This window comes from the organism of the source record quoted next, unplaced genomic scaffold (genome assembly GCF_019419815.1).
Source record: "Pyrus x bretschneideri cultivar Hongxiangsu unplaced genomic scaffold, Pyrus_bretschneideri_v1 Contig47, whole genome shotgun sequence".
Taxonomy (NCBI): domain Eukaryota; kingdom Viridiplantae; phylum Streptophyta; class Magnoliopsida; order Rosales; family Rosaceae; genus Pyrus; species Pyrus x bretschneideri.
The window spans coordinates 1,912,418-1,940,199 of NW_025999784.1; the positions used below are offsets into that span (position 1 = coordinate 1,912,418).

General features: G+C 36.1%; 4 protein-coding genes across 4 annotated transcripts; all 4 read left to right on the top strand.

Moving 5' to 3' along the window:
• Positions 1–2,901: 2,901 nt before the first annotated feature.
• LOC125469901 (receptor-like protein EIX2) lies at positions 2,902–23,688 on the top strand. Its single transcript, XM_048567991.1, has 5 exons — positions 2,902–6,700; positions 7,276–7,396; positions 8,621–8,729; positions 8,955–9,208; positions 23,418–23,688. Exon 1 carries the CDS (start codon positions 2,971–2,973, stop codon positions 6,085–6,087), a length of 3,117 nt encoding a protein of 1,038 aa, XP_048423948.1. The 5' UTR covers positions 2,902–2,970; the 3' UTR covers positions 6,088–6,700; positions 7,276–7,396; positions 8,621–8,729; positions 8,955–9,208; positions 23,418–23,688.
• LOC125469887 (receptor-like protein EIX2) lies at positions 17,064–18,491 on the top strand. The gene has a single exon (XM_048567946.1). It carries the CDS (start codon positions 17,064–17,066, stop codon positions 18,489–18,491), a length of 1,428 nt encoding a protein of 475 aa, XP_048423903.1.
• On the top strand, positions 18,891–20,274 carry LOC125469888 (receptor-like protein EIX2). The gene has a single exon (XM_048567947.1). It carries the CDS (start codon positions 18,891–18,893, stop codon positions 20,106–20,108), a length of 1,218 nt encoding a protein of 405 aa, XP_048423904.1. The 3' UTR covers positions 20,109–20,274.
• On the top strand, positions 20,445–27,704 carry LOC103955202. Its single transcript, XM_048567948.1, has 6 exons — positions 20,445–20,576; positions 21,046–21,060; positions 21,358–21,501; positions 26,600–26,710; positions 26,828–26,908; positions 27,203–27,704. The coding sequence occupies exons 1-6, from the start codon at positions 20,445–20,447 to the stop codon at positions 27,275–27,277; spliced, it is 558 nt and encodes a 185-aa protein (XP_048423905.1). The 3' UTR covers positions 27,278–27,704.
• Positions 27,705–27,782: the final 78 nt, after the last annotated feature.

The following is a 27,782-nucleotide window of genomic DNA, read 5'->3' on the forward strand; positions in this document are numbered from 1 at the left end:
GGTGCCGCTCAGGTGTTTTTTGACTAATCTCTGCAGTTTTTGAATTTAACTGGGTATTTGTGATTTGGAACGACACTAAAATTTTTTATGGGTTATAGGTGTTAACTACCTTGAAATATTTGGGAATTGAAGAGAAAATCAAAAGAAAGATGAGCGCAGAGAGCTTGGAGAGAGAGTTTAGAGAGAGAAATACGAGACTTGTATTAACTAAAGAGAAAGATTACACAGCTACGTTTTTATAAGAGAGTCTAACAACTCTAACCAAATACTAACAAACTTACTAACTGTATTGCCAACTTGTACAATCAATTGACTAATCATCTAACTATTGGTGTGGAACCGCAGGGTTAGAAAATGGGTCCAAATGCTTCTTGCAAATAACCCAACGGTTAGGTTTAGTCAAAGCAATGACCTCTTCCCCGAAATACAAGTGTAGGTTGAAGCATCTGAGGAGGGGAATTGACATCACTTTTTCAACTTTTGTCACCACTTTAATCATAATTCAAGCAGATTCAGCACGCTAAGTTAGCCGTTGCTCTACAAAAAATACAGCTTCACCAAACACCGAAAAAGAAACCAAATCAAATAAGGAGTGCGATTATGTCCACTTTATTGTCTAATTTTTTCACCCGCTTTTTAACGAAAATTTTAGTAACAAGTTTATTCTATTGCTAAATTACATAGAAGGACCTAAGTGTTTTTGTTTGGGAATTGAAGTGACATAAGTGACCACCTCTCTGTATCTCTCCGGTGCACCACCGTCCTCACAACCCAACTCAAAACCAAGTGAAGGACCCAAGGTTTAAGTGCTGCTTCCCTTTGATTGAGCAAACATATTATGCCATTCTTAGGATTTAAGGAACGATTCTTGGTATGTACACAAATAGTGAGAAAAGAGAACAAATCATGTCCCTTCCTCCAATCGGGCTAAACGGTAAGAACCCTAAAAAGTGCAAATAGAGTTATAGATTAGGCTTCAGTCTCTGTCTATCCTTCTTGCAATTTCGTAAATGCACGTGAATCAGTGAACAAATTAATAGATGAATTAGTTTAGAATATTGCAAGTATTGAAAATAAAAAAAGAATACCGAAAATATTAAATCATCCTCACCTGCATTGCCAATTGCCACTCTCTTGTCTCTTCCAATCCCTTTCATCAATTATGATTTATGGATTTCCACGGCTAGACATAAGGATTTTCCACCAAAGACTAATCGGTGTGCAAAGACTTCCACAGGTAGCTAGCCATCTCATTCATGCATTCATAATATCTGCTCCTACAAGGCTTGCAAACTTGTAAATATCCAAGTAGTGACTACCAATCTACCAGCATGTGTGGTGTGAATTATAAGAACATATCCAAATCGGTTTTCGTAAGTAAGTTGATAAGTTGTGAATTGTGATGGAACAAGATGATCCTTAATTCAAAGTCTTTGCTGCGTATGGATTTCCACAACTCATCACAACCAGGTACCAATTGTGTTGACAAGGGACCTGCAAACTTGTAAATGGGGTTGTGAACAACCGCCACTCATTTCAGTTGCCCTTTTTTCTTTTCTCCATCAGACGACTTTCGTTGTCACTCTCCGGCCTACATCAATAAACATCTCACCAACAAAGAAAAGAAAATAAGAAGAAAATGGATCCAAATTTATGACTTTTACTTCTTCCGATTTCTTTAGAGCTATTATTTTACCCATATGTGATTTGTAAAGTGGAAGATTGGATATCATATGTCTGAGTATTTAGGGTTTTGTACCATGCAAACTTGAGCTTATTGATCCAAATGGTTAGAACAGTGTACTCAAACAATTTCATATCCTCTTGGGCTAAGGAGAGTATATTACTTGCCAATGAGAAATATACTTCATATAATAGCTATGTGATGATGTGTGGCATGCTTTAATTAGGGATATTTTTGTGTAGTAAGAAAGCCATAGAGAGAGAGTCACATTTTTGTTTTTTTTTGGATTTGGTTAGTGTAGTGAATACGCAATGAAAGCCGAGGACAAACAAATGACACATGTAGTTGGGAATTTGTGAGTTACATGCAAAGCACATGGAAAGTAAGCTTTTGTAATGTGTCTAATGGCATAGTCAAAGAGTTGTCCACCTAATGTCTACTCTACAACGATCGCAGAGTAGATCTGTTTGTATTGAGCATAACTATGATCAATTTGACATGAAATGAAGATAAGTTGGGTTTTTTTTCAATTTTTTTTTTTTTTTTTTTTTTTTTTTTTTTTTTGAATTTTTGGGTTATGTATTTTACAAAGGCCATGAACTCTGATGGAAGTAATTCCTTTTTTTTTAACTAATTTCCAGAATTTTTGTAAATCTGGGGTTCTGTGCACAACAAAATATGGAATTTCAACAACAAAGTTTAAACTTTTTGATATGCGATTTCATAAATGCATGCGAATCAGTGAACATATTAATAGATAAACTAGTTGATAATATAGCTAGTATTTAAAAAAAAAAAAATACCGCAAATATTAAGTCATGCTCACTTGCATTGCCAATTGCCACTCTCTTTTCTCTTCCAATCCCCTTCATCAATTATATTTATGAATTTCCACCGCTAGCTAATCGGTGTGCAAAGACTTCCACATGCAGACCCTTAATTCCAGTTTACCAGCATGTGTGGTGTAAAATATAACAACATATCCAAATCTGTTTTTCGTAAGCAAGTTGATAAGTTGTGAATTGTGATGGAACATGAAGACCCTTAATTCAACAACCCATCACAAGCAAGTACCAGCTGTGTCGACAGGGGACCTGCAAACTTGTAAAAGGGGTTGTGAACACCTACCACTCATTTCAGTTACCCTTTTTTCTTTTCTCCATCCGACGACTTTCGTTTTCAGCTCTCCTACCTACATCGATAATCTTTTCCTATAAATTCGATATCGTACTAATTTTAGTAGCTAAACATCTCACCAACAAAGCAAAGAAAAATTGTGTGTAATAATGGATAGCCATCGTCACCTGAGTATTGCTCACTATTTGCTTCTTTTGCTTTTGGTCTCTTCCTGCATGCAGAGTACTACTAAACTCTGTTTCTGTTTGGCTGGTGATGAAATTTCAAGCAGTGTGAAGACAAATTCATGCATTGACGAAGAAGGACAAGCGCTTCTCGTCTTTAAACAACATCTTGTTGATCATTCTGGTAGGCTTTCGTCTTGGGTGGGTCATGATTGCTGCCAATGGGAAGGTATTTCATGCAACAACAGCACTGGTCATGTCGTGAAGATGGACCTCCGGCATCCATATGACTTTTTTGACGGTGATATTGAAGGGTGGAGAAATGCTTCTTTGGGAGGTAAGATAAATGCTTCTCTGTTGAGCTTGAAACATTTAAATTACCTGGACTTGAGCCAGAATGTGTTTGATAGCAATCAAATTCCTAAGTTCATTGGGGAGCTTAAAAGTTTGCAATATCTCAATCTCTCCTATGCGTCATTTGGAGGAGAGATTCCCTCTTCTCTCGGTAACCTGTCAAGCCTAAATTTTCTTGATCTCGGGTGGAATGACTTATCTTCCAAAAAATTGAATTGGCTTTCTCACCTCACTTCCCTGAAATACATTAAGCTCAATGGCATTAACCTTAACAGCACAGGAGCCAGTTGGGCATATGATATTAACATGCTTCCTTCATTGTTAGAGTTACATTTATCTTCGTGCCAAATTGAAAGCATTCCACTCTCACTGCAGAGCATTAATTTCCTTCCACTTTCACTACAGAGGATTAACTTCACATCACTGTTGGTCCTTGATATGTCGTCTAATGGCATTAAAAATTCTTCATTTCCCGGCTGGTTTTTTAATCTTACCAACCTCGTAACACTTGATCTATCCGGGAATGATTTCAGGGATTCTTTTCCAAGTGAATTTTCAAACTTCAAATCTCTGGAAAATCTTGATTTATCTAGAACACGCTTAAAAGGTCAAATTCCTAAAGTCAGTGGAAATTTGTGCAAGCTAAAAGTCTTAAGTCTTTCAGGGAACTACTTTGATGGGGGGATTGAAGAGTTTTGGAGGAGTCTCTCAAATTGTCCAAGTAATACATTAGAGTCACTAGATTTGTCTTATTGCCAGCTTGAAAGCCAATTGCCGGTCTTTTTAGGAATGTTCAAAAGTTTGCAGAATCTCAACCTTGGAGTAAACAATCTGTGGGGCTCAATTCCAGATTCCATCGGAAACTTGTCATTCTTGAGAACACTAGACCTCAATTCTAATAATTTGTCAGGCTCAATTCCAGATTCCATCGGAAACTTGTCGTCCTTGAAAACACTAAACCTCTGTGTTAATAAGATGAACGGCTCAATTCCACAAAGTATTGGACAGCTCTATGAGCTAGTTTCCCTATTTCTGCATGGTAATTCATGGGAAGGCATTCTAACAGAAGCCCATTTCATAAATCTTACCAAATTAGAAGATTTTTTAGTAGGAAATATAGACCGACCCACGTCCCTCATTCTCGACGGGGCTTATGACAGGGTTCCTCCTTTCAAGCTCTTCACAATTTATATCATAAATTGTGGGATAAGTCCTGGTTTTTGGGTATGGCTTCAAACTCAAACTGAACTGTCTGATGTTATCCTTATGGGTAATGGAATCTCGGATTCCATACCAGAGGAATGGTTGTTGAAGATATCTTCCCAAGCTAGCCATCTAGACTTGTCTTACAATCACTTTCATGGAAACTTTCCATCCCATTTGAAGTTTCCAAATTTAATGTCTATTGATTTGAGTTATAATCAGTTGGAGGGTCCACTACCACTTTGGTGTTTCCCTAATGTCGATTCCCTTTATCTAGAAGGCAATTTATTTTCTGGGCCAATCCCCTCAAATATTGACCAAATGATGCCCAAGTTGGAAGAATTGTTACTTGATGAGAATCATATGAATGGCACTATTCCTCCCTCTATTTGTAACATGCAGAAGTTAAAAATCCTGTCTCTAAGGAGGAATCAGTTTTCTGGAGAACTCCCTCATGCATGGAATATGGAGAGCATTATGGTGTTTTTAGATGTTGGTCAAAACAATCTGTCTGGTAATATTCCCACTTCATTGGGGGTACTACGTTCCTTGGAAATTTTAAAGCTCAACGACAACAATTTTGGCGGTGAAATTCCTGATGCCTTGCAAAATTGTTCAAGTTTGAGGAGTATTGATCTTGGAGACAACAAGTTATCTGGGAAAATACCTCTATGGATAGGAGGGTCAAACGTATCTAAGTTGTCTAGGCTACGATTACGGTCCAACTATTTTAGTGGATGTATTTCCCAACAACTGTGCAATCTTCAAGGCCTTCACATCCTTGACCTTAGTCACAACAACCTTTCAGGTACTATTCCCATGTGTTTGGATAACTTAACTTCACTAGTCAATGATGATTCTTCTTCTTATGAAGCCGATTATGATGTATGGGAGCAAGCCACACTGACTATAAAAGGAGAAGAACTTGTGTACAACACAACTCTGTATCTTGTAAAGAGCATTGATCTTTCATCAAATAATTTACAAGGTGAAATCCCTGAAGAAATAAGCAGCTTCATTATGTTGGGCACCTTGAATTTGTCCATGAATCAATTAATTGGAAAGATCCCTTCCAAGGTCGGAAACTTGCGTTGGCTTGAAACTCTTGATCTCTCACACAACCACCTTTCGGGACAGATTCCTCAAAGCTTGTCATCTTTAACCTCTTTGTCCCACCTGGACTTGTCTTACAACAACTTGTCTGGAAGAATTCCTACTGGAAACCAGCTTCAAACGCTCAATTTTTCGTCCATTTATGTGGGCAATCAATGGTTATGTGGAGTTCCTCTCTCAACTAAGTGCCCTGAAGATCACACTTTTATTGCTAAGGATGCAAAGGAGGAGAATGAAGATGGAAAGGATAAGTTGTGGCTCTATGTCAGCGTGGTACTTGGCTTTATCGTAGACTTTTGGGGCGTTTGCGGCACATTGATCTTAAAGACATCGTGGAGGTATGCCTATTTTCAATTCTTCGATGACATCAAAGATAAGGTAGCACTAGCAATTGCATTAAAAGTGGCTCATTTCAAAATGTTTTTATTCTGAAGTTTGATTGCCCTAATATATAATGTGATGTTTTTCCCCTTCTACTTTGTGTTTTGGTACTTGCAACATATGTATTAAATAAAAGAATCCTTCAGTAAGTATTCCCACAAACAATTATGTAACGGTTATCCATTTAATACAAGAATTCTATCTAGTTTGTACTTATGAATCGCATAATACAATCTACCTATGTAATGTTGCAATTTAACAAAATAACATTACGAAGTAGATAAGCACACGTGTGTATTCTTCTCTTTTACACTTGAATGTCGTCCAACTCGGCGAGTGGTAGTCCACCTCTACCGCCTTCTCGATGCTGCCAAAACCATACAAAAATGGGAGGAAGAATTGGTGGTTCGATATCGTCGAGGGTTTTCTGGGATTCCTGTTCCTTGCAGAGAGAGAGGTGGGAGAATTCGATGGCGTCTTCCGGGTTCCTGTCCCTTGCCGAGAGAGAGATGGGAGAGGTATTTTGGCGTCTGTTGCAGAGAGAGATTAGGGGGTGGGTCTAGGGTTGCACAGAGGGTGGGTGGGCGATTCAATTGAGGGGCTAGGGCTAGAGGGATGGGGGCTCCATCTCTATTCTCGCTTGCTGAAACTATCCGCTCTTCAGGTAATCTCTGAGTTGAAAGCTTCTAATTATTTTTTTTTTTTTTTTCATTTGGTATTTTATTTTCTTTGGATTTATATTTTTTTTCCCCAGTGAATTCGACATGAAATCATAAAAACGGATTTAGTAAACAAATTGATGAAATTTTTATTTGCGTGCCCTGCTTTTGATTTGTTTGGTTTGGCTTTTAGAGAAATTTTTACTTGCTGGTACCCTTGATTTTCCAGTGACATTTGTGTAGCCTGCATTTAATCAAATGATGATTTTATATAAGCTTTTTCTTTGCTCTCTTTTTTCAAATCTTTCTAATTGTTTATGTGCAATTTTGTCAAGATTTCTGGGAGTTAATTTTGTTCAAAGACCAAGTATTGTTCTTCAATTAAGATTTCTGGGTTTTTTTTTGTTGCTTCTTTTCTGTTAAATTACTCATCTGGATGTTAATTTAGTTCAAAAACTAGGTATTGTTGTTCAATTAATCTTACCAGAAAGCATATGAGAACGTGGCACACTAGTGTTCGATGAAATGTGTCTGAGAATCTGTCAATATGATATATTATAATTCTGACTCTCCTCTTCAGCTCCGGCCCCAGGTGCGTGAAGGCGACGTGGACCTGGTCGACGGTGTCTTCATTCACAATTCCGGTCAACAGTTCTGAACCTCTGGCGATTCCGACTGAGAAAGAGGTCAATAACAGCAAGGTAACGGAATTCAATGTTTTGTGTTTATTATAGAGGCATTTTTGCAACAGTATATCAGAGAATATTTCTAGATAGTCTGTCCAGATAGCTTAGAATGTGTTTCATGATGCATATGGCTGAAGCGGTTTTGGCTACTTTTTGGATTGCTCATTATTTTTTTTTTGTTGACCTTGGCTGGTACAAATACATATAAGAAAAGTACTATCCTTTTATCAACTTTTAGTCAGGTTCAAATTTAGAATGCATTTGTATTCATGAGGCATTGGGGTAAAGTGCCTGTGTTCTGTGTTTTGTTGTTATGTTTTCATCCTTTTAAATTGTATTATGGATAAGTGAACACATTTAGCTGAGAAATTTCAACAACAAAGTTTAAACCTTTTGATATGGCATAACCCTTAAACTTGTCATATGGTCAGGTTTTATTTGGTCACTTGTTTATGTTCGTGGATGCCTTGTTGAAATTATCTGTGTCCCATGTGCTCCATCTTCTGCTGGTGAAAATAGAAATATAACCGTTGGATCATTTGCTAGCAATTAGTAGAGGGATGGGGGCTTCATCTCTATTCTCGCTTGCTGAAACTTTCCGCTCTTCAGGGAATCTCTCAGTTGAAAGCTTCTAATTATTTTTTTTCATTTGGGTATTTTTTTCTTTGGATTTATGTATTTTTTTCCCCAGTGAATTCAAAATGAAATCAGAAAAGCGGATTTAGTAAACAAATTGATGAAATTTTTATTTGCATGTCCTGTTTTTTATTTGTGTGGTTTGGAATTATATTATTTTTTGCTTCTTTTGGCAAGGGCTTTTAGAGAATAAAGTTGCTTGCTGCTACCCTTGATTTTCCAGTGACATTTGTGTAGCCTGCATCTAGGCATATAATGGATGGTGGTGTAAATTCAGTTCTTATAGACAATTTTTTTTAAAAAAGATTTCTGGGTTTCTTTTTTCTTCTTCTCTGTTAAATTACTCATCTGGAAGTTAATTTTGTTCAAAGACTAAGTATTGTTCTTCAATTAAAGATTTCTGGGTTTTTTTTTGTTGCTTCTTTTCTGTTAAATTACTCATCTGGAAGTTAATTTTGTTCAAAAACTAAGTATTGTTCTTCAATTAATCTTACAAGAAAGCATATGGGAACGTGGCTCACTAGGTGTTCGATGAAATGTGTTTGAGAATCCGTCAATATGATATATTATAATTTTGACCCTCCGCTTCGGCTCCGGCCTCAGGTGCGTGAAGGCGAAGTGGTCCTGGTCGACTGTCTCTTCCTCCACAGTTCTGGACGATGGTTCCGAAGCTCTGGCGATTCCGACTGAGAAAGAGGTCAATAACAACAAGGTAATGGAATTCAATGTTTTGTGTATTTAGACGTAGGCATTATACATTTTAATTGATGCACATACTTCTAGAGGCATACTTCTAGAGGCATACTTCAAGGCACAGAAATTACGTAGTTTGTAGTCCTGTTAATTTTGAATACTATTATGTATTTCAACATAATAGTGTTCCATTGCCCAAAAAGAAAACAGAAAGGAATTGTATGAGTTTTTGATTTTCTTGCAGTTGAAGAGGATCCTGCTGATGCTGAACCTAAATTTAACCCTTTTACTGGATCTGGAAGACGCTTGGATGGGAAGCCTTTGAAATATAAGCCAGCACCGGCTTCTTCCTTAGGATCCAAAGACAAGAAACCTGCAGTCACCAATAGAAATGCACAACCTTCTACAGGATCTAGTTCACAAGCTACCAGTTGTCAGGCTCGGGGAAAACTTGTTTTCGGATCAAATGCCAGTCGCTCTCCAAAGGAGACAAAAAAGGTACTCTTGCTTCTCTTGTTTCATGACTTCCATCAACTGACTTTGGAATTATTTTACAAACGTTGCCAGTTTGATGTGATGCTGATCGTAAATCACTCTTTATCTATTCAATTCTGCAGGAAGCTGCAAACGAGACTAAGAAAGAGAAGCAGCCGGAAGTGAAAGAAGACACCCGAAATTCCAGCCTTTTATCAACTTTTTGTCAGGTTCAAATTTAGAATGCATTTGTACTCATGAGGCATTGGGGTAAAATAGCTAGGGGATAACGTTTTAGTCAGGTACAAATAGCAACTGTTTTTTTGTTTTTGGTTATTTTTTCATGTAGGGGATAACTTTTTGTTGTTTATTGAAAGGAATATTAGAACACATCCACACCCTATTTTGTCAAATTGTTCTAAAGTGTCTGATGCTGATTTTAGAATTTTCCTGACTTTCTAACTCAAATCTGTGCCAAGAGAACCCAACTAAAGTGGTTTGCTGCTCCATGTATGAAGTATTAGTGAATTATTTGTAATTTACAAAACGAAATGAAAATTTTTGCGTTTTAAGCGTACATGGTGAAATTTATGTTATAAATTTTTTGATAAGAAGCAGGTGTAAATTAGAATCATACTAATATAGGTATGCTATATACATAAATTTGATGGTACCATAAGTTCAGAATTAATCTTTAGTGTCATTAAAAAATGTATGTAAATTTATGTACATAAATTTGATAGCACCATAAATTTGGGGTACTGCTGTTAGGTTTTTCCAGCCCATGATAAGTTGTCCTAAGAGTATAAGGAATTATAGTCTTAGAGGATTAAATTGTTTTCCGAATTGGAGTTGTTTTCCCAATTGGAGTTAGTTTCTCAATTGGAGTAGGTTTTATAACTAGATTCCAATTAGGATTAATAATCCTTATTGAAGAAGACCTTTATTATGTCTATATAAAGGGGCTATTGTACTAGTTTTGAGTTGGGGGGAGCAAAACAAAGAATTGTATACCACTCAAGGGATTAGAGTGAGAGAATATTGTAAAGTGTGTGCGAGAGAAAAGAAAAGAGATAGTGTATTTCTTGTTCCTGTTCTTTCAGGTTTTTCGTCAAGTCCTAGTTCTAGAGATTTGGCAAGATTATTGGTTGTACTTATTATTGATATAGTGAAAGATTGTTGTTGCTGTCCCGTGGACTTAGGCACGTATTGCCGAACCACGTTAATTCTTGGTGTTGATTTGTCTTGGTTATTTGTTTTCGATTTCCGGAGCTTGATCTGTTTTTACCATTCTTAAATGTGATATTCTCAACAACTGTTATATTTAGTACAGCCAATATGGTGCCGTTCAGGTGTTTTTGACTAATCTCTGCAGTTTTTGAATTCATCTGGGGTATTTGTGATTTTGAACGACACTAAAAATTTATGGGCTATAGGAACCGCTTGTTAAGAAAATGGGTCCAAATTCAGAGCTGCATTCTTCTTCCCTCAAAATAAGAAGAAAACGCTTCCTCCACTCCATATTTTGGCACCTCAGGTATATTTGTGTCTAAAGCCTTTTACTTCTTCCGATTTCTTCAGAGCTATTAGTTTACCCATATGTGATTTGTAAAGTGGAAGATTGGATTTCATATGTCTGAGTATTTAGGGTTTTGTACAATGCAAACTTGGGCTTATTGATCCAAATGGCTAGAACAATGTACTCAACAATTTCATATCCTCTTGGGCCAAGGAGAGTATATTACTTGCCAATAAGGAATATACTTCATATAATAGCAATGTGCTGATGTGTGGCATGCTTTAATTAGGGATATTTATGTGTAGTAAGAAAGCCATAGAGAAAGAGAGAGCGAGAGAGAGAGAGAGAGCCGAGGACACACAAATGACACATGTAAAATATTTATTTCATTGCTTCGTTTTTGGTACAAAAAAACATTTATTGTTAACTAAGGAACCATTTTTATGGATTTATTGAAATATGTAAGAACTTGTTTCTATCCTAACACATTAATTTTGCTCAATAGGAATCCCATAACTGAAATTTTATAGAAATGGTGTAATTGGTCAATCTGAAATTTTGAATTTTAGCCGATGAATGAACTCTTACAAGCTTTCTACTGCATATACACATCTTTTTTGGTTGTTAGATTTTGTTTTTAATTTCATTTTTTGGTAAATGCAATGGTTGGCTTTGCAAAGGACTGACCTTTATCTTTTGTAGTTTTACCTTTTTTGGTATCGAGTATTGGTTGGTTTTATTTTCTAGATTGACAGGTATTTGTGCGTTATTTGTTTTCAATAATCAGTTTTCGTTATTTGTTTTAAATTTTATTATGGATAAGTGAACACAATTATGAGTATCAACCATTTATCCTCATTCATATTCAAATGTAATTTAATATCGATTTTGTAAGAGTTTTTTTGTCAATAATTTATGAATTTTTGTCAGTAAAACAATTTTCGAGCCGCATTTGGTCCGACGCTAATAATTTTTGTGCTGCTGGATAATTATATTTTCTCATTGCGCAGAAAAAAAGTTTGCAGTGTGGGTTTTCTAAATTCAGTCACTTCATTCTCTAATCTCATAGATCTCCAAATTAAATCCATTTAACCATGTCATTCTTTGTATCATTTTACCGTATTTATTTGAGTTCTGTATTTAAATGTTGTTGACTTTTATTACATGAAGAAAACTGCCATATAGAAAATAAATTTTTGATTTGTGTAGCAATGCATTTGAACGCTACAATATTTTCTGTTTGGGTTTTTTTCCAACTTAATTTGTTTTGGATTTTTGATTTTGAATTTTCGGTTTAATGTATTTACAAAGGCCATGAACTCTTTGATGGTAATATTCCATTTTTTTTACTGATTCCCAGATTTTTTTTCAAGAGAATTAATTATCTGTTTGTCTCAGCTAACAGAGTAAATCTGGGGTTCTGTACACAACAAAATATGGAATTTAGCTAAGAAATTTCAACAACAAAGTTTAAACTTTTTGATATGGCAAAAAACAGATTCTCTTCTTTCTCAAAACCCTCAAATTTGTCATATGATCAGGGTTTATTTAGTCATTTGATTATGTCTGGGACAAGTATATATGTCCGAGGATGCCTTGTTGAAAATTTATGTACCCCATGTGCTTCATCTTCTGCTGGTTAAACCAGAAATATAGCCGTTGAATCCGTTGCTAGCAATTAGTAGATGATTAATTTCCTTTTTGTCGTAAATTATGGAACTTCCAGGAGCTTGAAGGGCTCTCAGATCCGATGAGGAAGGATGTTTCACAAGTTCGTAAGAAGATCAATGCGATTAACAAAGAGTTAAAGTCACTAGGACATACCTGCCAGAAGAAGGTAACACAACTTGGATTTTTACCACATTCAGATGTTAATGTTTACTGCTATGCATATGCAATTATGGATCAATTCGTGTCTGGTCGTGATGAATTTCGGGTTTGTAACTTGTCACAGGAAAAGGAATACAGAGATGCAGGCTTTCAATGAAAAGAACAGAGAAAAAGTGCAGCTTATCACAAAGCTAATGGAGGTTAGTTTGTTAAACAAATTTTTACTTGGCATAGCGGGGTTGCAATTTCATGGATGGGTTGAACTCAAACCAGTCTGGCCAGTTCAGAGTTAGGGCGAGCACGGTTGAGCCTGGTTTGACAAATTACCAATCCTACAAAATTTGGGCTTACCTCCGGTTAGGAGTTCAACCCATCCAACCTCTCAACCGATGCTACAAATAGCAACTGTTTTTTTTTTTTTTTTTTTGTTATTTTTTCATGTAGGGGATAACTTTTTGTTGTTTGTTGAAAGGAATATTAGAACACATCCACACCCTATTTTGTCAAATTGTTCTAAAGTGTCTAATGCTGATTTTAGAATTCTCCTGACTTTCTAACTCAAATATGTGCCAAGAGAACCCATGTATGAAGTATTAGTGAATTATTTGTAATTTACGAAACGACACGAATTATAAATTTTTTTGATAAGCAGCAGATGTAAATTAGAATCATACTAATATAGGTATGCTATATACATAAATTTGATAGTACCATAAGTTCAGAATTAATCTTTAGTGTCATTAAAAAATTTACGTAAATTTATATACATAAATTTGATACCACCATAAATTTGGGGTACTGTTGTATTTGGTACAGCCGATATGGTGCCGCTCGGGTGTTTTTTGACTAATCTCTGCAGTTTTTGAATTTAACTGGGTATTTGTGATTTTGAACGACACTAAAATTTTTTATGGGTTATAGGTGTTAACTACCTTGAAATATTTGAGAATTGAAGAGAAAATCAAAAGAAAGATGAACGCAGAGAGCTTGGAGAGAGAGTTTAGAGAGAGAAATATGAGACTTGTATTAACTAAAAAGAAAGATTACACAGCTACGTTTTTATAAGAGAGTCTAACAACTCTAACCAAATACTAACAAACTTACTAACTGTATTGCCGACTTGTACAATCAATTAACTAATCATCTAACTATTGGTGTGGAACCGCAGGGTTAGAAAATGGGTCCAAATGCTTCTTGCAAATAACCCAACGGTTAGGTTTAGTCAAAGCAATGACCTCTTCCCCAAGGAGGGGAATTGACATCACTTTTTCAACTTTTGTCACCACTTTAATCATAATTCAAGCAGATTGAGCACGCTAAGTTAGCCGTTGCTCTACACAAAAAATACAGCTTCACCTTACACCGAAAAAGAAACCAAATCAAATAAGGAGTGCTATTATGTCCACTTTATTGTCTAATTTTTTTCACCCACTTTTTAACGAAAATTTTAGTAACAAGTTTATTCTATTGCAAAATTACATTGAAGGACATAAGTGTTTTTGTTTGGGAATTGAAGTGACATAAGCGACACCACCTCTCTGTATCTCTCCGGCGCACCACTGTCCTCACAACCCAACTCAAAACCAAGTGAAGGACCCAAGGTTTAAGTGCTGCTTCCCTTTGATTGAGCAAACATATTATGCCATTCTTAGGATTTAAGGAACGATTCTTGGTATATACACAAATAGTGAGAAAATAGAACAAATCATGTCCCTTCCTCCAGTCAGGCTAAACGGTAAGAACCCTAAAAAGTGCAAACAGAGTTATAGATTAGGCTTCAGTCTCTGTCTATCCTTCTTGCAATTTCGTAAATGCACGTGAATCAGTGAACAAATTAATAGATGAATTAGTTTAGAATATTGCAAGTATTTAAAATAAAAAAAGAATACCACAAATATTAAATCATCCTCACCTGCATTGCCAATTGCCACTCTCTTGTCTCTTCCAATCCCTTTCATCAATTATGATTTATGGATTCCCACGGCTAGACATAAGGATTTTCCACCAAAGACTAATCGGTGTGCAAAGACTTCCACAGGTAGCTAGCCATCTCATTCATGCATTCATAATATCTGCTTCTACAAGGCTTGCAAACTTGTAAATATCCAAGTAGTGACTACCAATCTACCAGCATGTGTGGTGTGAAATATAAGAACATATCCAAATCGGTTTTCGTAAGTAAGTTGATAAGTTGTGAATTGTGATGGAACAAGATGACCCTTAATTCAAAGTCTTTGCTGCGTATGGATTTCCACAACCCATCACAACCAGGTACCAGTTGTGTTGACAAGGGACCTGCAAACTTGTAAATGGGGTTGTGAACAACCGCCACTCATTTCAATTGCCATTTTTTCTTTTCTCCATCAGACGACTTTCGTTGTCACTCTCCGGCCTACATCAATAAACATCTCACCAACAAAGCAAAGAAAATAAGAAGAAAATGGATCCAAATTTATGACTTTTACTTCTTCCGATTTCTTTAGAGCTATTATTTTACCCATATGTGATTTGTAAAGTGGAAGATTGGATATCATATGTCTGAGTATTTAGGGTTTTGTACCATGCAAACTTGAGCTTATTGATCCAAATGGTTAGAACAGTGTACTCAAACAATTTCATATCCTCTTGGGCTAAGGAGAGTATATTACTTGCCAATGAGAAATATACTTCATATAATAGCTATGTGATGATGTGTGGCATGCTTTAATTAGGGATATTTTTGTGTAGTAAGAAAGCCATAGAGAAAGAGTCACATTTTTGTTTTTTTTTTGGATTTGGTTAGTGTAGTGAATGCGCAATGAAAGCCGAGGACAAACAAATGACACATGTAGTTGAGAATTTGTGAGTTACATGCAAAGAACATGGAAAGTAAGCCTTTGTAATGTGTCTAATGGCATAGTCAAAGAGTTGTCCACCTAATGTCTACTCTACAACGATCGTAGGGTAGATCTGTTTGTGTTGAGCATAACTATGATCAATTTAACATGAAATGAAGATAAATTGGGTTTTTTTAAAACTTTTTATTTTTTATTTTTTATTTTTTTTTGGACTTTTGTTTTTGAATTTTTGGGTTATGTATTTTACAAAGGCCATGAACTTTGATGGAAGTAATTCCTTTTTTTTTTAAACTAATTTCCAGAATTTTTGTAAATTTGGGGTTCTGTGCACAACAAAATATGGAATTTCAACAACAAAGTTTAAACTTTTTGATATGGCCAAAAACAGATTCTTCTTCTTTCTCAAAACCCTCAAATTTGTCATATGGTCAGGTTTTATTTGGTCACTTGTTTATGTTTGCGACAAGAATATAAGTCCAAGGATGCCTTGTTGAAAGTATCTGTGTCCCATTTGTTTCATCTTCTGCTGGTTAATTAGTGTTTGGTAAAAACACTAGTGACAAGTTTAGTGTTTGGTAAAAACATTTGGCTGATTTAGGCAGGAAAAGACCCTTTAAGTTTAAACAGGTTTGTAACTAAAACCATCTGGCCTTGCATTTTCCTTCTGATTTTTCCATGTATCCAATGATATTTATGTAATAATGTAAAGTTTTATGAGGGATTTTGGGACAAATGGAGTGTATTTTGTTCATTTTTTCTTCAGTACTGCGCATTATATACGAAATGATTACATTTTCTACCCTTTCGTGGATTCTTCACCTAACACCAAAAAGTAATGAGTGCTATTATGTCCACAATGTCGTCTAATTTTTGACCCACTTTTTAATGAAAGTTTTAGTGACAAGTATATTCTATTGCAAGACTACATGGAAGGACATAAGCAAAATATAAAGAAAGTGTTTTTGTTTGGGAACTGAAGTGGATTTAAGGAACAATTCTTGGTATAGATGCAAATAGTAGGAACGAATCACATCCCTTCCTCCAGTCGGGCCAAATGATAAGAACCCCCTAAAAGATGCAAATAGAGTTAGGGATTAGAGCTTCTGTCTCTGTCCATCTCTTTTGCAAATTCGTAAATGCATGCGAATCAGTGAACATATTAATAAATAAATTAGTTGATAATATAGCCAGTATTTAAAAAAAAAAATGCCGCAAATATTAAGTCATGCTTACTTGCATTGCCAATTGCCACTCTCTTTTCTCTTCCAATCCCCTTCATCAATTATATTTATGAATTTCCACCGCTAGCTAATCGGTGTGCAAAGACTTCCACATGCAGACCCTTAATTCCAGTCTACCAGCATGTGTGGTGTAAAATATAACAACATATCCAAATCTGTTTTTCGTAAGCAAGTTGATAAGTTGTGAATTGTGATGGAACATGAAGACCCTTAATTCAACAACCCATCACAATCAAATATCAGCTGTGTCGACAAGGGACCTACAAACTTGTAAAAGGGGTTGTGAACACCCACCACTCATTTCAGTTACCCTTTTTTCTTTTCTCCATCCGACGACTTTGGTTTTCAGCTCTCCTACCTACATCGATAATCTTTTCCTATAAATTCGATATCGTACTAATTTTAGTAGCTAAACATCTCACCAACAAAGCAAAAAAAAATTGTGTGTAATAATGGATAGCCATTGTCACCTCAGTATTGCTCACTATTTGCTTCTTTTGCTTTTGGTCTCTTCCTGCATTCAGAGTACTACTAAACTCTGTTTCTGTTTGGCTGGTGATGAAATTTCAAGCAGTGTGAAGACAGATTCATGCATTGACGAAGAAAGACAAGCGCTTCTCATCTTCAAACAGCATCTTGTTGATCATTCTGGTCGGCTTTCGTCTTGGGTGGGTCATGATTGCTGTCGATGGGAAGGTATTTCATGCAACAACAGCATTGGTCATGTCGTGAAGATGGACCTCCGGCATCCATATGACTTTTTGGACGATGATGAGTTTGAAGAGTGGAGAAATGCTTCTTTGGGAGGTAAGATAAATGCTTCTCTGTTGAGCTTGAAACATTTAAATTACCTGGACTTGAGCCTGAATTGGTTTGATAGCAATCAAATTCCTAAGTTCATTGGGGAGCTTAAAAGTTTGCAATATCTCAATCTCTCCTATGCGTCATTTGGAGGAGAGATTCCCTCTTCTCTTGCTAACCTGTCAAGCCTAAATGTTCTTGATCTCGGGCGCAATTTTGACTTATCTTCCAAAAATTTGAATTGGCTTTCTCACCTCTTTTCCCTGAAATACATTAATCTGGAGGGCGTTGATCTTAGCAGCACAGGAGTCAGTTGGGCATATGATATTAACATGCTTCCTTCATTGTTAGAGTTACATTTATCTTCGTGCCAAATTGAAAGCATTCCACTCTCACTGCAGAGCATTAACTTCCTTCCACTTTCACTACAGAGGATTAACTTCACATCACTGTTGGTCCTTGATATGTCGTATAATGGCATTAAAAGTTCTTCATTTCCCGGCTGGTTTTTTAATCTTACCAACCTCATAACACTTGATCTATACGGGAATGATTTCGGGGATTCTTTTCCAAGTGAATTTTCAAACTTCAAATCTCTGGAAAATCTTGATTTATCTGGAACAGGCTTAAAAGGTCAAATTCCTAAAGTCAGTGGAAATTTGTGCAAGCTAAAAGTCTTAAGTCTTTCAGGGAACTACTTTGATGGGGGGATTGAAGAGTTTTGGAGGAGTCTCTCAAATTGTCCAAGTAATACATTAGAGTCACTAGATTTGTCTTATTGCCAGCTTGAAAGCCAATTGCCGGTCTTTTTAGGAATGTTTAAAAGTTTGCAGAATCTCAACCTTAGAGAAAACAATTTGTGGGGCTCAATTCCAAATTCCATCGGAAACTTGTCGTCCTTGAAAACACTAGACCTCAGTTATAATAAGATGAACAGCTCAATTCCAAAAAGTATTGGACAACTCTGTGAGCTAGTTTCCCTACTTCTGTTTGGTAATTCATGGGAAGACATTTTAATGGAAGCCCATTTCATAAATCTTACCAGATTACAAAATTTTGAAGTAGGAAACGTAGACTGACCCACGTCCCTCATTCTCGACGGGGCCTATGACAGGGTTCCTTCTTTCAAGCTCTTCACAATTTATATCATAAATTGTCGGATAAGTCCTGGTTTTTGGGTATGGCTTCAAACTCAAACTGAACTGTCTAATGTTTTCCTTCGGGGCAATGGAATCTTGGATTCCATACCCGAGGAATGGTTGTTGAAGATATCTTCCCAACCTAGCCATCTAGACTTGTCTTACAACCACTTTCATGGAAACTTTCCATCCCATTTGAAATTTCCAAATTTAACGTCTATTGATTTGAGTCATAATCAGTTGGAGGGCCCTCTACCACATTGGTGTTTCCCTAATGTCCATTCCCTTTATCTAGAAGGCAATTTATTTTTTGGGCCAATCCCCTCAAATATTGACCAAATGATGCCCAAATTGCAAGAATTGTTACTTGATGAGAATCATTTGAATGGCACTATTCCTCCCTCTATTTGTAACATGCAGAAGTTAAGAATCCTGTCTCTAAGGAGCAATCAGTTTTCTGGAGAACTCCCTCATGCATGGAATATGGAAAGCAATATGGTGTTTTTAGATGTTGGTCAAAACAATCTGTCTGGTAAGATTCCCACTTCATTGGGGGTACTACGTTCCTTGGAAATTTTAAAGCTCAACGACAACAATTTTGGCGGTGAAATTCCTGATGCCTTGCAAAATTGTTCAAGTTTGAGGAGTATTGATCTTGGAGACAACAAGTTATTTGGGAAAATACCTCTATGGATAGGAGGGTCAAACGTATCTAAGTTGTCTAGGCTACGATTACGGTCCAACTATTTTAGTGGATGTATTTCCCAGCAACTGTGCAATCTTCAAGGCCTTCACATCCTTGACCTTAGTCACAACAGCCTTTCAGGTACTATTCCCATGTGTTTGGATAACTTAACTTCGCTAGTCAATGATTATTCTTATGAAGACTATTATAATAAGTATGAGCAAGCCACACTGACACTAAAAGGAGAAGAACTTGTGTACAACACAACTCTATATCTTGTAAAGAGCATTGATCTTTCATCAAATAATTTAAAAGGTGAAATCCCTGAAGAAATAAGCAGCCTCATTATGTTGGGCACCTTGAATTTGTCCAAGAATCAATTAATTGGAAAGATCCCTTCCAAGGTCGGAAACTTGCGTTGGCTTGAAACTCTTGATCTCTCACACAACCACCTTTCGGGACAGATTCCTCAAAGCTTGTCATCTTTAACCTCTTTGTCCCACCTGGACTTGTCTTACAACAACTTGTCTGGAAGAATTCCTACTGGAAACCAGCTTCAAACGCTCAATTTTTCGTCCATTTATGTGGGCAATCAATGGTTATGTGGCGTTCCTCTCTCAACTCAGTGCCCTGAAGATGACCCTTTTATTGCTAAGGATGCAAATGAGGAGAATGAAGATGGAAATGATAAGTTGTGGCTCTATGTCAGCGTGGTACTTGGCTTTATCGTAGACTTTTGGGGTGTTTGCGGCACATTGATCTTAAAGACATCGTGGAGGTATGCCTATTTTCAATTCTTCGAAGACATCAAAGATAAGGTAGCACTAGCAATTGCATTAGAAGTGGTTCGTTTCAAAATGTTTTTATTCTGAAGTTTGATTACCCTAATATATAATGTGATGTTTTTCCCCCTTCTACTTTGTGTTTTGGTACTTGCGACATATGTATTAAATAAAAGAATCCTTCAGTAAGTGATCCTACAAACAATTATGTAACGGTTATCCATTTAATACAAGAATTCTATCTAGTTTGTACTTATCAATAGCATAATACAATCTACCGATGTAATGTTGCAATTTAACAAAATAACATTACGAAGTAGATAAGCACACGTGTGTATTCTTCTCTTTTACACTTGAATGTCGTCCAACTCGGCGAGTGGTAGTCCACCTCTACCGCCTTCTCGATGCTGCCAAAACCATACAAAAATGGGAGGAAGAATTGGTGGTTCGATATCGTCGAGGGTTTTCTGGGATTCCTGTTCCTTGCAGAGAGAGAGGTGGGAGAATTCGATGGCGTCTTCCGGGTTCCTTTCCCTTGCCGAGAGAGAGATGGGAGAGGTATTTTGGCGTCTGTTGCAGAGAGAGATTAGGGGGTGGGTCTAGGGTTTGCACAGAGGGTGGGTGGGCGATTCAATTGAGGGGCTAGGGCTAGAGGGATGGGGGCTCCATCTCTATTCTCGTTTGCTGAAACTTTCCGCTCTTCAGGTAATCTCTGAGTTGAAAGCTTCTAATTATTTTTTTTCATTTGGGTATTTTTTTTTTTCTTTGGATTTATGTATTTTTTTTCCCCAGTGAATTCGAAATGAAATCAGAAAAACGGATTTAGTAAACAAATTGATGAAATTTTTATTTGCGTGCCCTGTTTTTGATTTGTTTGGTTTGGCTTTCCAGTGACATTTGTGCAGCCTGCATTTAATCATATGATGATTTATATAAGCTTTGTCTTTGCTCTCTTTTTTCAAATCTTTCTAATTGTTTATGTGCAAATGGGGTTGAACGTGTTAATGAGTGGTTGTGTTGTTTGCAGCGAGCTCCGTTCAAGGTAATTTCATTTCTTATAGACAATTTTGTCAAGATTTCTGGGTTTCTTTTTGCTTCTTCTCTGCTAAATTACTCATCTGGAAGTTAATTTTGTTCAAAGACCAAGTATTGTTCTTCAATTAAGATTTCTGGGTTATTTTTTTTGTTGCTTCTTTTCTGTTAAATTACTCATCTGGATGTTAATTTAGTTCAAAAAACTAAGTATTGTTCTTCAATTAATCTTACCAGAAAGCATATGAGAACGTGGCACACTAGTGTTCGATGAAATGTGTCTGAGAATCTGTCAATATGATATATTATAATTCTGACTCTCCTCTTCAGCTCCGGCCCCAGGTGCGTGAAGGCGACGTGGACCTGGTCGACGGTGTCTTCATTCACAGTTCCGGTCGACAGTTCTGAACCTCTGGCGATTCCGACTGAGAAAGAGGTCAATAACAGCAAGGTAACGGAATTCAATGTTTTGTGTTTATTATAGAGGCATTTTTGCAACAGTATATCAGAGAATATTTCTAGATAGTCTGTCCAGATAGCTTAGAATGTGTTTCATGATGCATATGGCTGAAGCGGTTTTGGCTACTTTTTGGATTGCTCATTATTTTTTTTTGTTGACCTTGGCTGGTACAAATACATATAAGAAAAGTACTATCCTTTTATCAACTTTTAGTCAGGTTCAAATTTAGAATGCATTTGTATTCATGAGGCATTGGGGTAAAGTGCCTGTGTTCTGTGTTTTGTTGTTATGTTTTCATCCTTTTAAATTGTATTATGGACAAGTGAACACATTTAGCTGAGAAATTTCAACAACAAAGTTTAAACCTTTTGATATGGCATAACCCTTAAACTTGTCATATGGTCAGGTTTTATTTGGTCACTTGTTTATGTTCGTGGATGCCTTGTTGAAATTATCTGTGTCCCATGTGCTCCATCTTCTGCTGGTGAAAATAGAAATATAACCGTTGGATCATTTGCTAGCAATTAGTAGAGGGATGGGGGCTTCATCTCTATTCTCGCTTGCTGAAACTTTCCGCTCTTCAGGGAATCTCTCAGTTGAAAGCTTCTAATTATTTTTTTTCATTTGGGTATTTTTTTCTTTGGATTTATGTATTTTTTTCCCCAGTGAATTCAAAATGAAATCAGAAAAGCGGATTTAGTAAACAAATTGATGAAATTTTTATTTGCATGTCCTGTTTTTTATTTGTGTGGTTTGGAATTATATTATTTTTTGCTTCTTTTGGCAAGGGCTTTTAGAGAATAAAGTTGCTTGCTGCTACCCTTGATTTTCCAGTGACATTTGTGTAGCCTGCATCTAGGCATATAATGGATGGTGGTGTAAATTCAGTTCTTATAGACAATTTTTTTTAAAAAAGATTTCTGGGTTTCTTTTTTCTTCTTCTCTGTTAAATTACTCATCTGGAAGTTAATTTTGTTCAAAGACTAAGTATTGTTCTTCAATTAAAGATTTCTGGGTTTTTTTTTGTTGCTTCTTTTCTGTTAAATTACTCATCTGGAAGTTAATTTTGTTCAAAAACTAAGTATTGTTCTTCAATTAATCTTACAAGAAAGCATATGGGAACGTGGCTCACTAGGTGTTCGATGAAATGTGTTTGAGAATCCGTCAATATGATATATTATAATTTTGACCCTCCGCTTCGGCTCCGGCCTCAGGTGCGTGAAGGCGAAGTGGTCCTGGTCGACTGTCTCTTCCTCCACAGTTCTGGACGATGGTTCCGAAGCTCTGGCGATTCCGACTGAGAAAGAGGTCAATAACAACAAGGTAATGGAATTCAATGTTTTGTGTATTTAGACGTAGGCATTATACATTTTAATTGATGCACATACTTCTAGAGGCATACTTCAAGGCACAGAAATTACGTAGTTTGTAGTCCTGTTAATTTTGAATACTATTATGTATTTCAACATAATAGTGTTCCATTGCCCAAAAAGTAAACAGAAAGGAATTGTATGAGTTTTTGATTTTCTTGCAGTTGAAGAGGATCCTGCTGATGCTGAACCTAAATTTAACCCTTTTACTGGATCTGGAAGACGCTTGGATGGGAAGCCTTTGAAATATAAGCCAGCACCGGCTTCTTCCTTAGGATCCAAAGACAAGAAACCTGCAGTCACCAATAGAAATGCACAACCTTCTACAGGATCTAGTTCACAAGCTACCAGTTGTCAGGCTTGGGGAAAACTTGTTTTCGGATCAAATGCCAGTCACTCTCCAAAGGAGACAAAAAAGGTACTCTTGCTTCTCTTGTTTCATGACTTCGATCAACTGACTTTGGAATTATTTTACAAACGTTGCCAGTTTGATGTGATGCTGATCGTAAATCACTCTTTATCTATTCAATTCTGCAGGAAGCTGCAAAAGAGACTAAGAAAGAGAAGCAGCCGGAAGTGAAAGAAGACACCCGAAATTCCAGCCTTTTATCAACTTTTAGTCAGGTTCAAATTTAGAATGCATTTGTACTCATGAGGCATTGGGGTAAAATAGCTAGGGGATAACGTTTTAGTCAGGTACAAATAGCAACTGTTTTTTTTGTTTTTGGTTATTTTTTCATGTAGGGGATAACTTTTTGTTGTTTATTGAAAGGAATATTAGAACACATCCACACCCTATTTTGTCAAATTGTTCTAAAGTGTCTGATGCTGATTTTAGAATTTTCCTGACTTTCTAACTCAAATCTGTGCCAAGAGAACCCAACTAAAGTGGTTCGCCGCTCCATGTATGAAGTATTAGTGAATTATTTGTAATTTACAAAACGAAATGAAAATTTTTGCGTTTTAAGCATACATGGTGAAATTTATGTTATAAATTTTTTGATAAGAAGCAGGTGTAAATTAGAATCATACTAATATAGGTATGCTATATACATAAATTTGATGGTACCATAAGTTCAGAATTAATCTTTAGTGTCATTAAAAAATGTATGTAAATTTATGTACATAAATTTGATAGCACCATAAATTTGGGGTACTGCTGTTAGGTTTTTCCAGCCCATGATAAGTTGTCCTAAGAGTATAAGGAATTATAGTCTTAGAGGATTAAATTGTTTTCCGAATTGGAGTTGTTTTCCCAATTGGAGTTAGTTTCTCAATTGGAGTAGGTTTTATAACTAGATTCCAATTAGGATTAATAATCCTTATTGAAGAAGACCTTTATTATGTCTATATAAAGGGGCTATTGTACTAGTTTTGAATTGGGGGGAGCAAAACAATAAATTGTATTACCACTCAAGCGATTAGAGTGAGAGAATATTGTAAAGTGTGTGCGAGAGAAAAGAAAAGAGATAGTGTATTTCTTGTTCCTGTTCTTTCAGGTTTTTCGTCAAGTCTTAGATCTAGAGATTTGGCAAGATTATTGGTTGTACTCATTATTGATATAGTGAAAGATTGTTGTTGCTGTCCCATGGATGTAGGCACGTATTGCCGAACCACGTTAATTCTTGGTGTTGATTTGTCTTGGTTATTTGTTTTCGATTTCCAGAGCTTGATCTGTTTTTATCATTCTTAAATGTGATATTCTCAACAACTGTTATATTTAGTACAGCCAATATGGTGCCGTTCAGGTGTTTTTGACTAATCTCTGCAGTTTTTGAATTCATCTGGCGTATTTGTGATTTTGAACGACACTAAAAATTTATGGGCTATAGGAACCGCTTGTTAAGAAAATGGGTCCAAATTCAGAGCTGTATTCTTCTTCCCTCAAAATAAGAAGAAAACGCTTCCTCAACTCCATATTTTGGCACCTCAGGTATATTTGCGTTCTAAAGCCTTTTACTTCTTCCGATTTCTTCAGAGCTATTATTTTACCCATATGTGATTTGTAAAGTGGAAGATTGGATTTCATATGTCTGAGTATTTAGGGTTTTGTACAATGCAAACTTGGGCTTATTGATCCAAATGGCTAGAACAATGTACTCAACAATTTCATATCCTCTTGGGCCAAGGAGAGTATATTACTTGCCAATAAGGAATATACTTCATATAATAGCAATGTGCTGATGTGTGGCATGCTTTAATTAGGGATATTTATGTGTAGTAAGAAAGCCATAGAGAGAGAGAGAGAGAGAGAGAGAGAGAGAGAGGGAGGGAGGGAGAGAGAGAGAGAGAGAGAGAGGGAGGAGGAGGGGGAGAGAGAGAGAGAGAGAGAGAGAGAGCCGAGGACACACAAATGACACATGTAAAACATTTATTTCATTGCTTCGTTTTTGGTACAAAAAAACATTTATTGTTAACTAAGGAACCATTTTTATGGATTTATTGAAATATGTAAGAACTTGTTTCTATCCTAACATATTAATTTTGCTCAATAGGAATCCCATAACTGAAATTTTATAGAAATGGTGTAATTGGTCCATCTGAAATTTTGAATTTTAGCCGATGAATGAACTCTTACAAGCTTTCTACTGCATGTACACATCTTTTTTGGTTGTTAGATTTTGTTTTTATTTCATTTTTTGGTAAATGCAATGGTTGGTTTTGCAAAGGACTGATCTTTATCATTTGTAGTTTTACCTTTTTTGGTATCGAGTATTGGTTGGTTTTATTTTATAGATTGACAGGTATTTATGCGTTATTTGTTTTCAATAATCAGTTTTCGTTATTTGTTTTAAATTTTGTTATGGATAAGTGAACACAATTATGAGTATCAACCATTTATCCTCATTCATATTCAAATGTAATTTAATATCGATTTTGTAAGAGTTTTTTTGTCAATAATTTATGAATTTTTGTCAGTAAAACAATTTTCGAGCCGCATTTGGTCCGACGCTAATAATTTTTGTACTGCTGGATAATTATATTTTCTCATTGAGCAGATAAAAAGTTTGCAGTGTGGGTTTTCTAAATTCAGTGACTTCATTCTCTAATCTCATAGATCTCCAAATTAAATCCATTTAACTATGTCATTCTTTGTATCATTTTACCGTATTTATTTGAGTTCTGTATTTAAATGTTGTTGACTTTTATTACATGAAGAAAACTGCCATATCCATAGAAAATAAAATTTTGATTTGTGTAGCAATGCATTTGAACGCTACAATATTTTCTGTTTGGGTTTTTTTCCAACTTAATTTGTTTTGGATTTTTGATTTTGAATTTTCAGTTTAATGTATTTACAAAGGCCATGAACTCTTTGATGGAAGTATTCCATTTTTTTTACTGATTCGCAGATATTTTTTCAAGAGAATCAATTATCTGTTTGTCTCAGCTAACAGAGTAAATCTGGGGTTCTGTACACAACAAAATATGGAATTTAGCTAAGAAATTTCAACAACAAAGTTTAAACTTTTTGATATGGCAAAAAACAGATTCTCTTCCTTCTCAAAACCCTCAAATTTGTCATATGATCAGGGTTTATTTAGTCATTTGATTATGTCTGGGACAAGTATATATGTCCGAGGATGCCTTGTTGAAAATTTATGTACCCCATGTGCTTCATCTTCTGCTGGTTAAACCAGAAATATAGCCGTTGAATCCGTTGCTAGCAATTAGTAGATGATTAATTTCCTTTTTGTCGTAAATTATGGAACTTCCAGGAGCTTGAAGGGCTCTCAGATCCGATGAGGAAGGATGTTTCACAAGTTCATAAGAAGATCAATGCGATTAACAAAGAGTTAAAGTCACTAGGACATACCTGCCAGAAGAAGGTAACACAACTTGGATTTTTACCACATTCAGATGTTAATGTTTACTGCTATGCATATGTAATTATGGATCAATTCGTGTCTGTTCGTGATGAATTTCGGGTTTGTAACTTGTCACAGGAAAAGGAATACAGAGATGCACTTGAGGCTTTCAATGAAAAGAACAGAGAAAAAGTGCAGCTTATCACAAAGCTAATGGAGGTTAGCTTGTTAAACAAATTTTTACTTGGCATAGCGGGTTTGCAATTTCATGGATCGGTTGAACTCAAACCAGTCTGGCCAGTTCGGAGTTAGAGTGAGCACGGTTGAGCCTGGTTTGACAAATTACCAATCCTACAAAATTTGGGCTTACCTCCGGGTAGGAGTTAAACCCATCCAACCTCTCAACCGATGCTAGTTATCACTCATTATATTTCGATTCAGTAAAAGCGTTTATAGTGCTTATATAATTCAATGTTTTGAGATTGTTTTGTTGTCGTGTAACATTTGATGCAGCTGATGAGCGAAAGTGAGAAGGCAAAGATGAAGAAGCTTGAGGAGCTGAGCAAGAACATAGAATCATTAAAGTGAAGAAATAGCAGCCTATGTGGGTAACTGATGATCTGATTAGGTTTGTGTGATGATTTATTTAAGGTGAGTTTTTTTTATGTTTACATATATGGGTGGTGATTGGCATTTGGTGTAATTTCTAAGTTGGTTTGTTTCCTTAATTTGTGCTTGGTAAAAACGTTTGGCTGATTTAGGCAGGAAAATAACCTTTAAATTTAAACAGGTTTGTAACTAAAAGCACCTGGCCTTCCATTTTTCTTCTCATTTTTCCTTGTATCCAAACACATACTACCCTACTTCCTAGTGTAATGTGGGGTTCTTTGAATTTATTCCTATTCTTTGTTCTAACTTTTTATGGATTGCAAAGGCCATGATATTTATGTAATAATGTAAAGTTTTATGAGTGATTTTGGGACAAATGGAGTGTATTTTGTTCAATTTTTCTTCAGTACTCGGCTCTATACGGAACGATTGCATTTTCTACTCCTACCCCCACAACCCATTTGGAATAATGAGTGCGTGGCAA